The following is a 20,352-nucleotide window of genomic DNA, read 5'->3' on the forward strand; positions in this document are numbered from 1 at the left end:
ATGAGACCAAGATAAACTTATTTGGTTCATATGGTGTCAAGTGTGTGTGGCGGCAACCAGGTGAGGAGTACAAAGACAAGTGTGTATTGCCTACAGTCAAGCATGGTGGTGGGAGTGTCACGGTTTGGGGCTGCATGAGTGCTGCCGGCACTGGGGAACTGCAGTTCATTAAGGGAACCATGAATGCCAACATATACTGCGACATACTGAAGCAGAGCATATTTTCCCTTCCCTTCGGAAACTGGGCCACAGGGCAGTATTCCAACATAATGACCCCAAACACACCTCCAAGACGACCACTGCCTTGCTAAAGAAACTGAGGGTAAAGGATTTGGACTGGCCAAGCATGTCTCCAGACCTAAACTCTATTGAGCATCTGTGGGGCAACCTCAAATGGAAGGTGGAGGAGCGCAAGGTCTCTAACATCCACCAGCTCCGTGATGTCGTCATGGAGGAGTGGAAGAGGACTCCATGCCCAAGAGAGTTAAGGCACTGCTGGAAAATAATGGTGGCCATACAAAATATTGACACTTTGGGCATAATTTGGACATTTTTCAATTAGGGGTGTACTCACTTTTGTTGCCAGCGGTTTAGACATTAATGGCTGTGTGTTTAGTTATTTTGAGGGGAGAGCAAATTTACACTGTTATACAAGCTGTACACTGACTACTTTACATTGTAACAAAGTGTCATATCTTCAGTGTTGTCCCATGAAAAGATATAATAAATGTGAGGGGTGTACTCACATATATTGTCACTCACGCGTGTTTAGGAGACAACTAAAGGGCTTGAGTACATGTAATTCCATGCCGGACCAGGGGGTGGCGAAGTGCACTAATTCTCTCATTCGATCTCTTACAAACCATTCTAGGGAAATCCCACCCGGCTCTGGGGCAGCCAACGAAGTCACTTCCGGTTCCGGCCCTGATTACTTCAATATCCTTACTAGCCTTTAAAGCCACCATCTTGTTTATACTAAATCAGTTCTGTTTTGGACTCAGTCGTGTGAACATGTCTGTTCTATTAAATCAATTTTGCAGCCGGGAAAAATTATACGGGTGGCTGCCCCAAACCTTCTCTATGTCTTATGGTCATTCTTGTTACAGTGGCATAGCCAGCAGGATGATAAAAGCCCAGAAGAAAACGGGACCCAACCTGAATCATGACCCGGTGGGAGAGTACTGGGGCCAAGCTTATGGGTGAGGGTTTCGTCTCGGATTTCAGAAAGAACCAGGGCAGACTCCGTTCCCTTTGACTAATTCCGGGCCACATAAAATAAATAGGGAGAGTGTCGATGGGACACACAGATGTGGGCTGGTCTCTATGGAGGAAGCGATGGGAACTTATTATGCTCTCTCAGAAGAGAGAGCTGTCCTCTCTACAGGGGCCAAGGCCCCAGAGCAAAGTGGGGATTCCCCAGACCAGCAGGTGAAGTCATTACAGGCATGGGGGCTAGATCCTGAGCGGTCTACCCAAGAGCAGGCTGATGCTCTGTGGGAAACGGTGGCGGGCTGGTTAAAGCCCTCTGAGTGCACCACCTTCCAAATAGTAAAAAAAGGTAGCCTGTTTTTCATTAATAAATAATCTTCCCGACCATTTCACCCAGCCAGTCTGGGGAGACTTTTCCAATATGAACGAGCTCATCGAAACATTTAGGACAGCCTCAAAATTTGGGAGATCAGAACGGTCCTTTAGCGGATGCTGTGGAGATTACGTCCCTCCTAATCTGCCCCTTCAGCATAAACCAGAGTGTGTACCGCAGTCCCCGATTCTGAGGGCGTGCCCCACCCTTGGGAGCAAGGTGGAATGTAAGTGGATGGGGGGGTTGGGTTGGGGATTGTGTGTGCTTTCAAATTCCACCCGGGGGAGTAAATGCGAACATTAATTTTATTTTAATTCTTTTCATTTTTATTACTATTTAATTTAATATTGTTTCTTTGTATCAGTATACTGCTGCTGGATTATGTAAATTTCCCCTTGGGATTAATAAAGTATCTATCTATCTATCTAAACCCCTTGTCAATGGCTCATACAGGAGAGGTAGTTGTTAGTGGATTTAACATGGAAGCCCTTTTTGATTCTGGCAGCAACATTTCCATTGTTGATTACCAGTATGTACTACTGCGACAGTGGATAAAAATAAAGACCAGTATAACCTGTGTACACGGGGATATGCAATTCTATAAATCCACCCGATGTTTCATCAGCCAGGGAGGATCAGTTAAAAGAATCATCGTAGCGGTCCTCCTAAATCCACCTTTCGCTGTGATTCTTGGGCGGGACTGGTCTGATAGTGAAAGTGGTGAAGTACTGACCCCTCCTAAACCTAATCTGGGCCTAGTAACAGACGGGAATCCTCCGTTGCAAGTTGTCTCCACACAGTGCACTCCGCCAGCAGAAAGAGACATGGGAGACCAAGAAGACCGTTGCGTCATCTGTCCATGTCTCAGCGGAGCAGGATGACTCCCCGCCCCTTGAAGTCAGACTGGACCCTCTTTTAGATTTAAGCTTCCAATTTAAAATAAACACTGGCCTCGTTTAACGGGGAATAATGGAATGATGATTCCCTTAATTATGCAAAGAATGCAGTTGCACTAGTCAACGGCCAAGGCACCCATCAGCCCATGCCACAGGTGCCCCACTTTGTTATTGAAAATGATTTATTATATCGGGTCAGGGAGCATGGGGGGTGGGGGTGTGGGGGATGCGTGCGGAAGCTGTTGGTAATCCCATGAACTTTCTGGGGACAGGTTTGTGATTTAGCGCATGCCTACCTCCTAGGAGGCCACCTGGGCACTAAGAAAACATTAGAGCGTATCAAGCTCCGATCTTATTGCCCGGGAATTAGCGAGAAGGTTCGCCGCTTCTGTATCTCTTGTCCAGAGTGTCAGCTGTGGCAAATTCCTAGGAGGCACTGTGCTCTTCTTGTTCCCCTTTCCTTGACTGATGTCCCGTTCGAAAGAATAGGGGTCGACATAGTGGGACCCCTGGAACCCTCGGTCCAAGGACATAAGTATACATTAGTCCTCGTGGATTACGTGACCCGGTATCCAGAAGCTGTTCTGTTGCGCTCAGCTAATTTTAAAGCTATTGCATGGGAACTGGTAGGGGTCTTTGTGCGACTTGGCATTCCTAAAGAAGTCCTTACGGACCAAGGGATACCGTTTACCTCGGAGACATTCAGGGAAACGGCTAAGTTACTTAAAATAAAGCACTTAAAGACTGTGGTGTATCATCCTCAAACCGACAGTCTAGTGGAGAGATTTAATCAGACTCTCAAACAGATGCTTCGCGAGGTGGTCAGCGGGGACGGAAGGAATTGGGATCAAATCCTCCCCCTCATACTCTTTGCCTACAGGAAAGTCCCACAAGCCTCAACGGGGTCCTCACCCTTTGAATAATTATATGGACGACAATCCTGGGGCATATTGGACATTTTAAAAGAAGGTTGGGAAGGAGAGGCCTTTCCCTCGACTAATATTTTGGAGTATATCGCACAGTTACGTGATAGTTTTAAGAAAATTCGACCCATATTAAAAAGAGGCACAAGCAGCACAGGCCTGCCATTATGACCGTGACACAACGCTTCGGGAATTCCAACCGGGGGATCAGGTTTCCCAATTTGATGCTTATCCTATGCCTCGAGTGGACGACCTCCTTGAAAGGCTTGGATAGGCAGAATATCTGACCACACTTGACATGACCAAGGGGTACCGGCAGATTCCTTTAATGGACTCCGCAAAAGTTAAGGCCGCATTTAGCACCCCTAGTGGGCACTGGCAGTATCGTGTTCTTCCATTCGGGTTACATGGGGCTCCTGCGACTTGCCAGCGTCTGGTGGACAAAGTGCTCCACCCCAATCACATATAGTGCTGCCTACCTGGATGACATCGTCATCTATTCCAGCACCTGGAAGGAACGCCTACATCACGTCCAAGCGGTATTACGGATGCTGGGTGAAGCCGGTCTTCGGATCAATCCAAAAAAATGTTTTTTTGGGTTGAAAGAAGCCAAATATTTGGATTACCTGGTGGGTCGTGGTACTGTGAAGCCACAGTGCTCTAAAATAAATGTAACTTTGAAATGACCCGTCCGCAAACCAAGCGGCATGTCCAGGCATTTCTCGGTTTAGCTGGGTACTACCGCCGGTTTGTACCACACTTTTCAGAGAGAGCTGCACCCTTGATTGTTTTAACAAAGAAGAGGGCTCCCAACATTGTGGTATGGACCGATACGGAGGAAGCTGCATTCAGTGACTTAAAAAGGGCTCTGACGTCAGTACCTGTTTTGAAAGCAGCTGACTTTTCACTTCCTTTTATCCTCCAGACGGATGTTTCGGACACAGGCCTAGGAGCAGTGCTGAGCCAAATTGTCGATGGTGCTGAACACCCCGTTATGTTCCTGAGCAGGAAACTGCTGAATCAGGAGACCAGGTATGCGGCGGTGGAAAGAGAGGCTCTTGCAATTAAGTGAGCAATTTACACAGTTGAGGTACTACCTCTTGGGTTGGGAGTTTACACTTGTCACAGACCATGCACCTTTACAATGGACGGCCCTGCATAAGGTTCAGCCCTTGAGTCACTAGGTGGTTCCTTGATCTGCAACCTTATAAGTTCTGGCTCGTTCATCGGAAGGGTTCCCTCCATACCAACGCCGGCATTCTCTCTCGCATTCACAGCCTCTCGGTGCAGGATGCCAGACATATATATATATATATGACCACCAGGAAGAAGGCGTCGCTTCTTCCCCAAGCAACCAGAGCTCCTCAACCTTTTGATGCAGACGAAACAGTCTTTATTATACAGGCCACATTAATGTGGTGGCCACAGTTTTTATTTCCTTTTTATGCCATTGAACGCTGTTTTTGTTTAGACTGCAAAGTAAATGGGGACAGTCGGTTAGGCGTCATAAAATGTATCTTTGTTTGAGCCTGTCACTGCCATAGACACCCACAATATATGAAGACATACACAAACATATATATCCTTCTATTATAAAAGGAAATCCTGAGACAAGACTTTTCAGAGAGATAATTTCAAGTCCCGCGAGACGAGACTTTTTGCCAAGAGATTTTGACAAGTCCGACCCTCCTCTCTACCATTTACAACCACGCCCACGGTCCATTCACTTCTCATTCGTGTGAATGTTATTGTCAGACACAATTCCTGTGCTCTCCGCTCTTATAAATTTATACATTTTCCTCATTTTAATACAAGACATACAATTCATTTATGTTAGGTAGAATGCCCAGAGGGGACTGGGCGGTCTCATGGTCTGGAATCCCTGCAGATTTTATTTTTTTCTCCAGCCGTCTGGAGTTTTTTTTTTTTGTTTTTTCTGTCCACCCTGGCCATCGGACCTTACTCTTAATTTATGTTAATTAATGTTGACTTATTTTATTTTCTTACTGTGTGTTTTATTTTTCTATTCTTCATTATGTAAAGCACTTTGAGCTACATTTTTTTGTATGAAAATGTGCTATATAAATAAATGTTGTTGTTGTTGTTATTCATTTCCATCGATGCAGACCTTTACTGGACAATAATTTTATATGTTGTAGATGAAATGTCAATGACTAAGCAAAGAAGAAAGGGCAGCCCATTGAAAAGAGGCCCAAAAGTGTTGGAGAGAAAAGAACTCAAAAAAGAACAATAATAATCTAAGTGCAAATTTGGAAAATAAGGAAAGTTATAATCAGCCTGGACCAAGTGGAATGGAAACCTAGCAGGTCAAAGCGGTGTCAGAAATAAAAGACAAAGAGTAGAAGACAAAGTAGAACATCGTAAATAGGTTAAAAAATGTTGGCACGATACACATGCAGAGCAGGTTAGAGATTATGAAAGTAGTAAAATTCGAAAGTCTCAAAAAACTGATAGTAAAGATCACATTAGCGCTAACAAATGGAAATTATTACTCGGTGAAATAACACAACAACGAAAAGAGGTTGAATATATGAACATAGGTGATATGACAGAAGTACAGTATGTAGATATTGTTCGGCTTTAAAGTTTAAGTTGGAGACTTGTAGATCGTCTAATTCGTGTTGCCATCAGGGAAAAGTAGCGTTTCTTCCCAATGAAGAGGCGTATCCGCAAGAATTAAAAGATTTGTTATTTCGTGAAAATGAAATCCATAAACACTACAGGCAAAATATCCGAATCTACAATAATCTGTTCACATTCACATCATTCAATGCTCAAAACGTAGATTTACAATTCAGGACCATACGCTATGAGAATCTGTGGTCCTGCAGTAATTAAACCTACTACAAGTTTAATTTCAAAGAAATCACAATTCAGTCAGGCTTATATTTATGATCATGGAGAAGTGATGCGACATAGAATCGAAAGAGTTAAATGGCTGGACGTATTAGAAATTCTACAGCCAATAATGGTATTCGTATAAAAACATTTACAGTTTCCCATTAGAATAGCTTTTGTTATGACAATTAACAAATCATAGAGACAAACATTCGAAAAAGTCGGTTTATTTATTAGACAGAAAGAAACAATATTCACTCAGAGTTATACATTGTATTGTCACGATGTAAATCCAAACATGGAAGCAAAATTAAATGCGATATTGACGAAAAGTTAATTCCAAATATTGCTTTTACTGAAGTGTTTACAGTAAAAAAGTGTAAAAAGTATTTGCATGTTAATTTCAAAGCCAAATAGAACAAAAACGTATAACTCAATGAATACCTCTAACGCATAATGAAACACAATTTTCTTTCAATTTATTACATTTTAATATTTTTTACTATGGTTAATTACTCTCTGTAATGAAAAATAGTTAGGTCTATTATGCATATGTAACAGTTCCCATGAAAATAACAATCTGTTTAAACTGTACATACGCATCCCCATACGGAAGAGGCTGATCTGGGAAATCACTAGCGTGTAAGGCCTGCACGGGGGTTGGAGTGCGAAGCAAGCAGGCAGCAGAACCCCCTAGTTTTATATATAAGCATATACACGTTTGTGCGCAGCCCGGAAGTGAGAGGTGGAGTCGGGGTAAGGACAGATTGCTGACTTTTGTTTAAAACAAATGCAGGGCAGCACTTCTGGCTATGTGCATGTATGTCCCTGTGAATAACAATGGCTTTGTCTTTTAAAAACATAGTATTTCATGTAGAGTGTGTTGATACCGCCTAGCAGTCTATGTGTGTCCAAGCCGTTTATAGCCCGCACAGGTCTCTGTGCTGTATAGATAACCTTACCTAAGTTTAAAGCAGGTGTCCTGGGCAGATGTCTGTGGGCTGATGCATGGACTCATTTTGAATGGATGGCTTCAACAGTTTAAGGAAGTCTGATTTCAGTTTAACTTTTTGATTTTTAGTCTTTGTTGTCTGAGTGTTTCAATTTTCTGGAGTATATGAGTGTCTTTTGTGTTTTGTTTAAGAACCGCAGTACTGCGGGAAGCATGAAGATGGAAACTGTTTTGCACCTTGGCAATTGACTGCCATATAGGAGCTCTAAGTTTACTCCAATGAGCCATTTCATTCAACTCCAATGCCTGGAGGCTACAGCCACTGCCTACAGAACTATTAATTTGCATGGATTCAGCATAGTGCTAGGCATGTGGCAAATTTAACTTTTGCTTTTAGGAACATTCTGGAATTTTTTTCTTCCAAATATTTTCAATCCGCAGTTTGTTGAATCCGTGTAGATGTGGAGCCTGAGCTACATAGTATATGTTAATTTTATACACTATATAAAAAGTCAGTTTGAATACTATTAAAGCTGAAAGTCTGCACTTCAATTTCATCTGAGCTGTTTCATTTAAAATTCATTGTGGTAATGTACAGAACCAAAATTAGAAAAAAGTTGTCTCTGTCCAAATATTTATGGACCTAACTGTATATGGCTGCTTTGATGAAGTTGATAACCCCATGGAGCTTTGGGTGCGATCATCATGGAATCTAGCAATTCGAATAAACGGAAAATGTCGGCAACCTATGAAAATACAATGGTAATGTGATATAACTCAAAAGAATTATCAACTTCTAGATTTTCTGGAGTGAAATAAATGTTTGTAAAAGATTCTACCTTAAAATAGATACCCACTTTGTCCATCCTTTATAAAAAAAACACTATTAAAGAAAACTCCCATTATCTATATATATAATTCACTAAGGCAAGACAACCATGGAAAGCGATTCACTAAGCCGCCGACAAGTGAGACACCGATGGCGCACGCAGGAAGGAGCCACGCCCACTAACTCCAAGACCATTGGATACGACAACAACTCACAGACCCACGTTGACTGTTAATAGAGGCATGTTTCTCGCGGAGGTGAATCGCCATATGGCGTGTAAAACTGTTTGCGAGGGTATCCCATGGGATCCTTAAAACGTTCCTTTACAACTGAGGTTAAAAAACAATGAAGTGAGCAGTCTTTAAAAAATGAGTTTTGATTACGACCTTGCGACCGCGTGCACTATAGCAAACTGTTTTACACGCTACATACAGAAATTCGCATCCGCGACAAACATGCGTCTTCTTAGATACTCCTGCACTTTGTACACACCCCCCTCCCACTGTGGTCGGGTGTCTTGGTAGATTATATATAGAAAGGCAGCCAAAACTGCACAGAGCAATGAAAAGTCTACGTGAGTCACAGGTGCATCTGGACTGTACAAAGACGACACATGAGCAGGCAGTGTATACTGAACAAGAAATCAGCAAACTAGCATGACGGAAGGAGCGGAGTGGATGTCCTTCTCCTCTCCTCCCGTTCCAACCTGAGCGCCGCACGGACGATTGTGTGTTGGTTCGTTCCGTGCATTGGTTAAAACCCAATGAAGGAAGCAGTCTTTAAAAACCAATAAGCCCTGTGCCTCTGTTTCATTACCGTCTCACCTGCTTCACCAATGCAGGCCCCGCAACAGGCGATCCAACCGGGTAACCAAAGTCTTTGGGTTCAGGGGAGTATGGTTACAAAGCTGAAACTTAAAGGAATTGACGGAAGGGCACCACCAGGTGTGGAGCCTTTCGCTTCATTTGACTCAACACAGGAAACCTCACCCAGCCCGGACACGGACAGGATTGACAGATTAATAGCTCTTTCTCGATTCTGTGGGTGGTGGTGCATGGCAGTTCTTAGTTGGTGGAGCGATTTGGCTGGTTATTTCCGAAAACAAATGAGACTTCCGCCTGCTAAATAGTTACATGACCCAACAGCGGTCGGCGTCCAAATTCTTAGAGGGACAAGTGGCTTTCAGCCACGTGAGATTGAGCATTAACAGGTCTGTGATGCACTTGTATGTCCGGTACTGCAAGCGCGCTACACTGAATGAATCAACGTGTGTCTACGCGGCGTGGGTAAGCCGTTGAACCCCATTCGTGATGGAGACCGTGGCTTCCAATTGTTCCCCACGAACGAGAAATTTCCAGTACGTGCGGGTCATATGCTCGCACTGATTACGTCCCTGCCCTTTGTAAAGCTCCCCGTGGTCGGGTGACTTGGTGGATTATACAAAAAAGGAGCCGGAACCGCAAAGAACAATGAAAAATCAACGTGGAAACCAACTGAGGCGGTGTTTGGAAAATTAACAGTCAACGTGACTCACAGGTGCATGTGGACTGTACACAGACGAAAGCTACTCAGGTAGGGAGTTGGGGGCGGGCACATAAGCGGGCAGTGCATACTGAACGAGCGCCGTTCAACCCGTCCCGCTTTGGAAGGAGAAAGCGCGACGGCGCTCCTCCGGTTTTCAGTCACGGACAATTGTATGTTGGTTCGTAGCGTGCATTGTTGCAATGTTACTTTTCTTGGTGGTTTATTAAATTACAGATTTTTCAAATGTTTATTTTTTACTCTGTGCTTGAAAATCATTTAAAAAGCGGCCTGATTATGCGGCGTAGGGTTGGCTAGTAACAAATACAAAGATGGCAGACTTTTCACTTTATATATAAATGAAAGCCCACTCCGGAGGAGCAATCTGAGCATTAGCAATCAGGAGTATTACTGGTAAAAAGTGACCATTTTAATGGTTTGCAGTCAGGCTACTCAAAGTCTTAGTTCTGCTATACTGTTAAATCCAAACAAATCACCAACAACCATAAGTAGAACTAACAAAATAACTGAACGAAATCACACTGAGTACGCTTTACAGCTTTCACTGCAACCTCCAGATGCAGGCCTGCTTAACATTTTCCAGAGGCTGCCTTTATCTCCAAGGCCCTCAGTCTAGCTGTCGAATTATCAGTTAAATCAAGATCAAACAGACATTATTGTAGCATTATGTACTCTTCATAAGTTTCCTACTGAAGCTCTTCATATGGGTTTTCAACAAATGACCTTCTCTTCTTAGTATCCTGTGCTGACACTTTGTGTCACTGCCAACTCTGGCCTTGCAGCACACTTTTGTCAGACCTTTGTGTTCTAATGGTGATACACTGCAGAGAGCAGGTAGTGTGGTACAAAAGATTTTCTTTTCTGTTTCCATGTAATTTGATAATTTAAGAAACGTACCCATGTTTAAAAAAATCTGTGGCTGTATGAATATTTCTGTATACATACTGCATATTCTTCTTGCGTTCTGAATTACAACTGCATTTTTTTGTGTTTAATTCTGCATTTCAATTTAATACTCTATACTTGTAATAATGTATACTGAGCATTGATTAAACACAGAGTGTACTTTTTGAAAATAACCTAAAGTGAATTGAATTTTATTGTCATCACAGACACTCAAATCTCACTATTGTTTTATTACAGAATTGATTAAGACACTAATACTCAAAAACACATTCTTCTTACCTCATAACACCATCGCCCACGAAGATAGTAGCAATCTGGATCATCTTGCTTTAAACAGATTGCTTGATCAATGTGTTTCTGTAAAACAAAGTCCATAAAAGAAATAAAAATGTTATTGGTAGTAGAAGAATTAAAAAAAAAAAACAAGAAAAGGTTTATATTTCCATGTACAGCTCACTTAAGTGGTGAATATGTGATGATATATGCCTTTTACTCAGAAAAGTGACATGCATGGAGACTTTTTCATGCTCTGAATTATTCAGGATTCAACTCCAAACAGATTTATAAATGCTACCAAGTTTACACTACAACCAGATCTTCATCCACTCCGATCAAGCCCAAGAACTTAACTTTGTGCTCCCCAACAGTTCTTGTAAATATCAAATGTACCTTTACTCTAAATTCCTAAAGTGTTTCATGGAGATTACGGTGGCATCCACCTTTATGCTTTCTTTCTTTATTGTACAGAAACAGGGCAACAAAGCCTAACAACAGAAAATAAGCTTTCAAACATGAATTTAAATTGTTATATGAGAATTATTTGGCTAAAATATGGGCATATTGATCAAACTGATTGTTGTGGGGTACAAAATCTGTACATTTTGATATTTTGTTCAAGACACAACAACAGATGAACTAACTTCAGGACACATCAAAGCATATCCTCTTCCCAGTTGTACCTCACTGTTAAAACAACTGTTCCAACAAGGAAATGAAGTCATGCCGATACCTCAGGCAACATCAAAAACATTTTATTGTTTGGGAAAACAGACAGTGAATTCATTCGTCATATTGAGAGCCAGCCAATCAGAATATCTAACAATCACATCTTGCAAACCCCCCTGGTAGAATTTGATAATAAATATGCCTCATCTGAAGAGCGATATAGGAGAGAGGAAGAAAAAGGAACAAAGACATCAGGAGAAGGGAACAGAGCGAGGTCAGAAGAGGGCGCCAACAACGTGCAGCCATTTCCATCTGATAATCAGAAAAGCATCTCATGAACAACGAGTGCTCTATCACAAGCCACCTGCGACATTCATATTTGTGATCTTTACTTTTTCGTAAGCTTTTTCTGAAGACTATACAGTGAAACTTTGGTTTGCGAGCATAATTCGTTCTGGAAACGTGCTCACGATCCAAAGCACTCGTGTATCAAAGCAAATTCCCCCATAACAAATAATGGAAACTCAGATGATTTGTTCCACAACCCAAAACTATTCATATAAAAATTATTAATACGAAATATAAAGTAAAAATACATAAAACAAATTAACCTGCACTTTAACTTTGAAAAGAATCATGGCTGGTGTGAGCGAGTTTCTAAACTCTTTTGGGATTCCACCCAACGGGACAATAGGCGGAATAGCGTCCCGAAGCAACTGCAGGCTCCAAGCGCTGTAGCAGTTCGGCATAAAAGCGAAACTGAAAAGATCGCGGACATGCTATAAGCGCCTGCCGTTGATGGGTAATACAGGAACATTATAAATGCGCAGGGCACAATATTACTTGGCCCCAACCCTACCTGACTGCTGTGTCTGTGTATAGTTAGTGGCAGATCCCGCTACAATAAATAACCGTGCTGTTCCTGTTTCAAGCTGAATAAAGCTGGTGTTGCTAAAGTACTGAGACTCAGCTTTGTATTTTGGGGTGCAAGACAGAGACTCACACGTTACAACACACACACGTGGTCACCATGCTATAGTAAACATGTTGACTATATGAGTGAGGCACGCCGACTTAGACGGAGAATGGGAGACAATTACCCACAATCCCGCAGCAAGAGAGAGAAGAACCATCAGCTCAGTTGTGATCACGTGGCGCTTGGCAGACAAACCATATACATACTACTCGTATTGCAAGACATCGCTCATTTATCAAGTCAAAATTTATTAAAAATTTTAGCTCATCTTGCAAAACACTCATAAACCAAGTTACTTGCAATCCAAGGTACCACTGTATATATCCAGACTTTACTATCAGTTCTATTATTCTTTGTTCCACTGGTGGTATTATTATTTCTGTAATTACCACCATGCTGCTTTTAACTTTCTATGCTTTGTCTTAATGCCTAGAGTGATTGAAGTAATAACATAGATTTCTTTGAGCACCTGGTGCAGCGGGAGATTTGCCATTACATCTGTGTTGCGAGGTTTATTAAGGGCTGAGGGTGAGAACTCCACCCAATAGTAGGGAACAGTACATAAAGTAAGGCATTCTTGGCTCATAAATGACCTATAATCAAGGATTCTAAGCCTCTGTATGTTTAACTATATTTTTGGAGACCAAAAGTAATATTTAGGTTTGAGATATCTAAAACATTGTATGTTGTTTGTGCTGATAATAAGTAAGTCTCTTGAACTGCTGAGAGAGTGACAGGCTGTGTTATTCATAAGGCACTTGTGTGGTTTAAAGTGCCAGAGGTTAACCAGCTGTGTATGTGTGTCATTCATGGGGCACTGTTGAAGGTCTGTGTGTATGTGTATATCTATGTATGTGTGTGTTAAGCTTAAGGTGCAACAGCTGACCAACCTGGTAATGAATCTGATGAATACACTTACCCCTAGGTAAAGGGTAAGTAGAGGGATATACCACAATAATGCACTGATCATGAATTGCAATAAACTAATATATGATCAGATTACAAATGTGCACATTTACACCAGATTACTGCAACCAATTAAAATGGCCTTCAGATCAGAATTTACAGTAGAAGACAAGTAATGAAACTTAACGTAAATAGAGGATTGCAGCTGACCAATTTAGAGGAATAACTAACGGCATTTTATTATTACTTGGCTGACTCCTTTAACCTAGGCGACATACAACATCTGAGATGCAATTGGTTCTAATTCCTTTTTTTTTCTTTCCTTCTTTAGTTGAAGAACAGGCAGGTGAAGTGATTTGCTCGTGGTCACATAGTGTCAGTGGTGGGATCTGAACCCTTGATTTCTGGGTTTGAAGTCCCACCTCCTGTAGGGTACTGTGATATATTTTTGATCAATTCTTTATATCTACAATTGTTAAGACAGTTTTTGCCACTTTGGACCTAGCCAGGTAGGAAGCTGTTTGAGGCAAGCTGGTCTTGAATGAGTCTCTTCTGGGCTGGCCTGCTTTTCTGTGTCTTTTTGGTGGACTCGTAACCATATTGTGATGTTTGAGACTCCTCATCACAACAGAGAGTAGAAGCATCTTGGAAAAGAAATACACAAACTTGTACTTTTAAACATCATGTATCATGTAATTTCTTTGATGTGTCAAGAGGTACCCACTGAGGATGTTCATTAAAAAAACAGTGTCAAAAGTCTATATGGTTTGCCAGGGATTTAGGTTTTTCCATTTTCTTTTTCTTCTTTATGCTCTGTGACAACACCTTGTACCATGACAAGGAATTCTGTTATAATTGTAGCATAAAATTGTGTAGAATATTATTATGTATGTGGGGGGGACCCAAAAATAACAAGAATTTTTTTCTGGAAGGGCATTAGTTCCGACATTTGCCGTGAGGAGCATGTATTAGACTGCCCTTTGCATCATTTGGCCAAGCGGTACCCCTGAAGTGCTCAAGTGATTGCGTGATGGAATACGGAGAAAACAACCTGAATTGTGGTGATCAGGAGAGTGGCTTCTGTATCACAACAATGCTCCCAACCCACACAGCATTGAGTTGTGGCAGTTTCTCACGATAAACAGGATGACAATGGTAACACCCCCCACCACTCCCCAGACCTTGCACCCGGCGATTTTTATTTTATTTCCAAGAATGAAGAGGGAGCTTAAAGGAAAGTGTTTTCAGTATGTAGAGGAGGTCAAGAAGCAAAAGACAGAGACACTGCAAGAGATTCAGAACAGTTTTGAACAATGGCAAAAGTGGTGGGACAAGTGTATTGCATTTAAGGGTGATTTTGGAGATGTTCTGAGAAATATACAATTTTCCAAAAAAAGTTAGGTTATTTAAATGTATGACATGTGTTCTATTTAAATATATTCCATTGGTAATCAGCTTGCAGTACACTGGTCTTATAAGTAGCAGTATTGATTTTGAAGGAATAAAGTGGGTTCCTCTCATGACTTTCTTGCATATCCCAAAAATGTGCATGTTATGTTAATCATCAACCCTACACTGATGCCCCAGGACAAGTTGTTTTCTGTCTTGTGCATATTTATGAACTCACTCAACCTGGAATCATATAGAGCTGTGCTTCCCAACTGTTTCTGTGCCCCACACTCCTAGAGAATGTTTGATTTATGTTCATAGCCCCTACAAAAGTATCACATTTGAAGATAAACAAGTCAAATTTAAATTTTTTTTACTACAAATTCAACCACATAATGTACTGCAGGTGAACAAATATAACTAAAAAAATAACCTTTTAACTCGGTGCATAAAAGTTAAATATAGATTTAGCAATTTACCATTATAAATCTCAATAATCTTGTATATGTGTACCCTATGAAGTTTAGACATTTGACTGAAAAACTGGGTCTTGGGGTGTCCTGCAAAGCATTAGGCGCCTCATCATTGAAGAGTTTGGGGGATTGAAGACCCCCATGAAGCAACGGGTGATGGAGAACCACTAAGCGTTGAAACACAGTTGATGAGCTTTGCCCCCAATAACACCTGCACTGCAGCACAAAAACAGATGTTCCCTGCAGTTACAACTGCTGCACTACTGCCAAGACCGCCAGCAGGAGAGTTGAGCCGAGTGTAAGCAGCACGTGTGTGACGATGTGGGTTCTGGCTCCACGCTCCCTTTGATGTTTGGGAACCCTTGAACCCAACACCGTCGATAATGTTACCGAGTGAGCTAGTCAATGGAGGCAAATAATTCCAGCATGGGGAAGGTAAAAAGTGCAAAACAGTGCTTTTATTTAAAACAGTCAACAAAATAAACAGTGTTCATAAAGTGCAGTTCTTCAATAAATAATCCATAAAATGAAAAAAACGTGGCGGTCAAAACAATAAGAAAAAACAATCCTTTAAAACGAGAGGTTAAAATCTTCTTTAGGAAGCAGTCTTAAAACAACAAACAAATCCGGTGCTTTTCTGGTAGCGTCTCACCTGCTTATCCCGTTTGGGCCAAGCAGCAGGCAAGACGCTCTCTGAAGCTGCCCTCCTCAAACACACGCATGAGACTGGAGACCTCCCGATCCCTGGCTCCGGTATAGCACTCATCCCAGTCCCCAAGACTTGATGTCCACCAATGACCAGGACGCACACATTGGGGACTCCACCACCAAGCCTCCCGACTTCCGCTGCCTTTCCGCGGCCTTCTGCGGCTCGTCGCTTTCACCTGGTCACTCCCGCTACATGGTCGCTCAGCGGGAGCAACCTCAACTCAAACACCTGGGTGTCGGCCTAACACCCAGCTTCATCGCAGCTGCCCACGAGCGCTCGATCGCGCGCTCACCACACGCACACACCGCGTGTCTGTCTCTCTTGCACCTCCGTCCTCTTTTCTCATCTCCTTTTTTTACCTCCTTTTTCTTTACACCCCTCCACAACCGACTCGTGCTTCTTTTTAAAACGTGAGGGGCCATTACAGCTGTAGCATTAGCCACGGGAGCAATCACGAATGTGGGCAGTTCCTCACCTGTGCACACGGTGAGAAACGCCCACATCGACGACTGCCCCGCTGCTCGCTACAACGCCCCTCACGAAGCCGCCTCGGGTGCGATGATTATTTATTTAAAATGAATGGCCTTTTGCTCAATGAGCTGTGGACCCATAACACCACAACGTGTCACATCCAATTCAGACCCCTTTAACTCACCCTGCCAAAAATGTCAATCAAACCTCACAATAAGTGATGTTTTGAGATCAGGGGTTGCACAGAATTTAAACCCTAGACCTCGACCTTCTCTACGGATCACTGCGTGATATAAATTCCAATCTCTTAAAAACAGTTAGTCACCTTTATGAACCCGGAGCAAGGAAGCCACGAGTATTTCTGTGGCTCATTCACAGGTGACAACTGAGCATGTAATGCTGAAATCTTTTCATATCACAGAACAGGAAAAATAAGTAATACATGATCTACAAATGACGGCACACTGTGGGACGACAATTTCGTCACAATAATGTCAGACAGTGGATCTCACTCTATTTTGCCAAATTACAACACAACCTTCCTCTTTGTCGCACACCCTGAAATGCCACCCCAGGTTGGGAACCCCTGATCTAGAGTTATTGATTTATGTAAAATTCACACCTTTGGGATGTGGAACAAAACCAGCCTGGATGTGGGGAGGAGATGTTTGGTCAAAAATTGAAAGCAACACCAGTGTAATATCCTTCAAATGTAGCACTTAAATTATACATACACAGTATTATTTTACAGTATCCATTATATAAATGCATTTTTGTGTTATTAAATAATGTAGCTCTGTCCCCTGGTGCATTAGAGTAATTAGGTTATGACCCTGACGTGAGACACTGAATTATTCATCTTGCATTCCTTAATTTCAGAATATGACTATAGATATTTTATTTGCTTTTGTTTTCTAATGAGTTATCACTAAGGTAGAACTTTTTTTGGAGAAGTATTACACTTAAATTATATAACAAATGTATCCAGACTTTTTTAATACTATTTTTGGTAATTACTTGGCACACAAAAAAAAACAAAACAGTGCAGTATACAGAAAAATGTCCTCAGTTATGCTACATTTACAATCTTCTTTGGTATGGAAACATGCTTATTTGATCAGACATTAGGAACCTACCGGTCAGGACTTGATTTTACAGTATAATTTCTGGTATTTTACAATGTTGGTCGTATAAGTCGAATGTGGAAAACTCACGCTATTGGTACAAGAGATTATGATATGCTAATGCCCACCTGAGAGAGAAACCACGGAGCACGCAGCCTTTTTTTCTATGTGGGTGCGGCAATGCGCTGTATGAGCGTGTGCACCTAACCTCTCTGTCTCTCTCTATTGTGCCTACATGACCACATGGTAATACCCAAACTATTCCGAAGAAACTGCACTGATTTGTGTTTTTTGTATCTCGCACCCTCATACACCTTTACTGTAAGAGCATCCCTTATCTACGATGGAGTGTTGGATCAGAAGTAAACATGAAGCTGGTTTTAAATTAAACATTGTTGAAGTGGCAAAAGAAATTGGTAACTGCGCTGCTGTAACAAAATTCGATGTGTCTGAGAAACTGGTGAGAGATTGGAGGAAGCAAGTAAGATGTATATAAATAAATAAATAAAATTAAGTAAGTTGGGGTCTGATTTTATGATAGATTTTTCGGGTTTCAAGATCCGACTTAAACGCGAGTATATACGGTAATTACCACACCCCTATCTTGATTAAATATTTTATATGTTTTTAAAAATTTCTTTTTCTTTTCTAGTTTAAAACATGAAATGACATTGTTACTGTAGAAACAACCGTGCCAGAAACTGTCATTTTAATGGTTAACTTTAGCTTCTAGTAGTATGCAAAGAATGCCCAAGGACAACCGTACATGCCAAGGAAAGATTTTCTGTGGTTTTGCACACCATTGAAAAAAAACAAAAAGCAACAACATTAAAAAATAAATTCATGATAATAATAGAAAGTGCCATGGCTAAATTCTGTTTTGTGAACAAACAGAAATTAGCTCAGGTGTTAAAAACTGCTTTAATATTGGGTGTTACATGGAAAATTTATCCCACTAGTGATGAAAACAAAACCTCTGCTACAAGCAGCATGCCATCTACTTTTATTTTATGCAGTTCCAATTTTATTAGTAAGCACAGTTTCAATGGATGTAGCAAATGCAGACTTTGTACATATTGGCCTATTAAGTTTTTTACAGCTGGAGCAAAGGCAGGTTAAGTGACTCACTCAACGGTCACAAACTAAGTAAAAATCAAGGATTCAAATAACAAAGTAAAGCCAAAGGAACACTTAAGGAGCAAGAAAATCAATAAAATAAAAAAAGGAGCAGGGCATGTACTGTATGTGGTAAAATGATTTGTGGTCAGATCAGGCAAATACTAAACATTCCGGTCTCAATGAAAAGTGAATTATGTGGTGTAAACCGCATACAGTGCAGCACTCTGCTAATGCCATCCCTACACTAAAGCAGGGAGAAGGCACTATTACACTTTTGAAATGCTTTGCTGGAGTAGTGACAAAGAAACAAAGACAAGTAAAAATAATGGAGAGGACAGGAACATGCTAGAGAAATTGGTATTCTGGGTCAAAAATACCCCTTTCAATAAATTAAAAACTTTAAACGGAAAGCTAAACAATTTCCCTCAACCAAATAATAATTGAATCTCCTCAAAGGACACAATTAGAATCTCAAATAGGAATCCAATAAAATAACTATTTTAAATATTTCAATTTTATATCTTCTGACTGACTGCGTTACTCCTCTTTTACAGTTAATTACATTTTTAAAGCAAAACAACAAGAACACACTGAAAAAAGGGTCACATTTACAAGTCAGTTTTTATGTGGGTGAAAAGCTTTAAACTTATGAAATGTTTTAAACTCCTGCAGGAATTAATACATACCTTAAAAATGTATGCTCCCTTAATCTGGCCATGCATAGCTTCATACTGTGACATCAAGCCAGTGAATATAGCAAACCTAAAAGAAGTTAAAATTAAAGAAATTTATAACATATTTTTTCCCATATAGGTAGGAACAGCACTTATTATTTTCTAAGCTTAGCATTCACATTTTTATACTGCAGCACAAATATATTATTTTACTCATTTCTTTCCAGACAGCTTGGTCAACAATGTCATTCAATGAAAGGTGGCACTAAAATGTTTTACCATTTTTATATTATATTCTTCCTCCATCATAAATTGCAGTCCGAGTCTATGCTCCTGAATACACGAGCTGTGAATGAACTTTTTCTTTCATCAGTTGTCTATAGTGTGGCAGTGATAACAAACTGGCTCAAAAGTTTAAAGAAAAGCCTGCATTTGCTTCTGGGGAATTTACCAGCTGGATGAGAGGCTTAACTGCAATCTCATCCTGCTGGGACACACTTGGGATGCCTGCCACTGATAGCACCAACAGCACAACACCAGTGGATGCTGAGACAAACTAAACTAGCTTTGATTTGTCTTAATTAACTTCAAAGTCCATGAAACATTTTTCATTAGCTTGGTTAAGGCTTGTCACACACGTGCGCTTAGGAGGCAGTCGACAAGCCCGGAAGTGAGTGAAATATCACGAGACAAGGGGTTGATATACGGTACTAACGCCTTTCTCTTTCTCTCATCAGACAAAAAGAAGAAATATAAAGTACCTTCCGTACTTCTGGGTTCCCAAGAGGGCATCCAACTGTCGCATCCTCCTCTGACTCCCAAGAACCATGTCACTTCTGGTGCCCTCGCCATGACGTCACTTCCAGTTCTACCCTGATGACCTAACTTTTGGCACCACATCACTTCCGGCTTCCAAAGATGACGTCAATTCCATCTGACAGCAATGATGTCATCTCCAGCCAACTCACTTCTGTCCATCACTTTTTCTCTGTATAAAAACGCCATTTTTCTGATGTATGTTGTTGAATGACTGTAAAGTACTTTGACCACATTTCTGGCTTTTTGAATTGTCCTTTG

General features: G+C 41.2%; 1 protein-coding gene across 3 annotated transcripts in view; it reads right to left on the reverse strand.

The window, feature by feature from the left end:
* rmdn3 (regulator of microtubule dynamics 3) overlaps positions 1 to 20,352 on the reverse strand; it is a 132,710-nt gene that overhangs the window by 57,903 nt on the left and 54,455 nt on the right. For all 3 annotated transcript variants that reach the window (XM_039741332.1, XM_039741331.1, XM_039741333.1), the window contains exons 7-8: positions 19,288 to 19,363; positions 10,769 to 10,846 (exon numbers count right to left, since the gene is read on the reverse strand). In XM_039741332.1, coding sequence (XP_039597266.1) covers positions 10,769 to 10,846; positions 19,288 to 19,363 — 154 coding nt within the window. The remainder of the gene's footprint in view (positions 1 to 10,768; positions 10,847 to 19,287; positions 19,364 to 20,352) is intronic.

The sequence above is a fragment of the Polypterus senegalus genome, chromosome 18 (genome assembly GCF_016835505.1).
Source record: "Polypterus senegalus isolate Bchr_013 chromosome 18, ASM1683550v1, whole genome shotgun sequence".
NCBI classification, from domain to species: Eukaryota; Metazoa; Chordata; class Cladistia; order Polypteriformes; family Polypteridae; genus Polypterus; species Polypterus senegalus.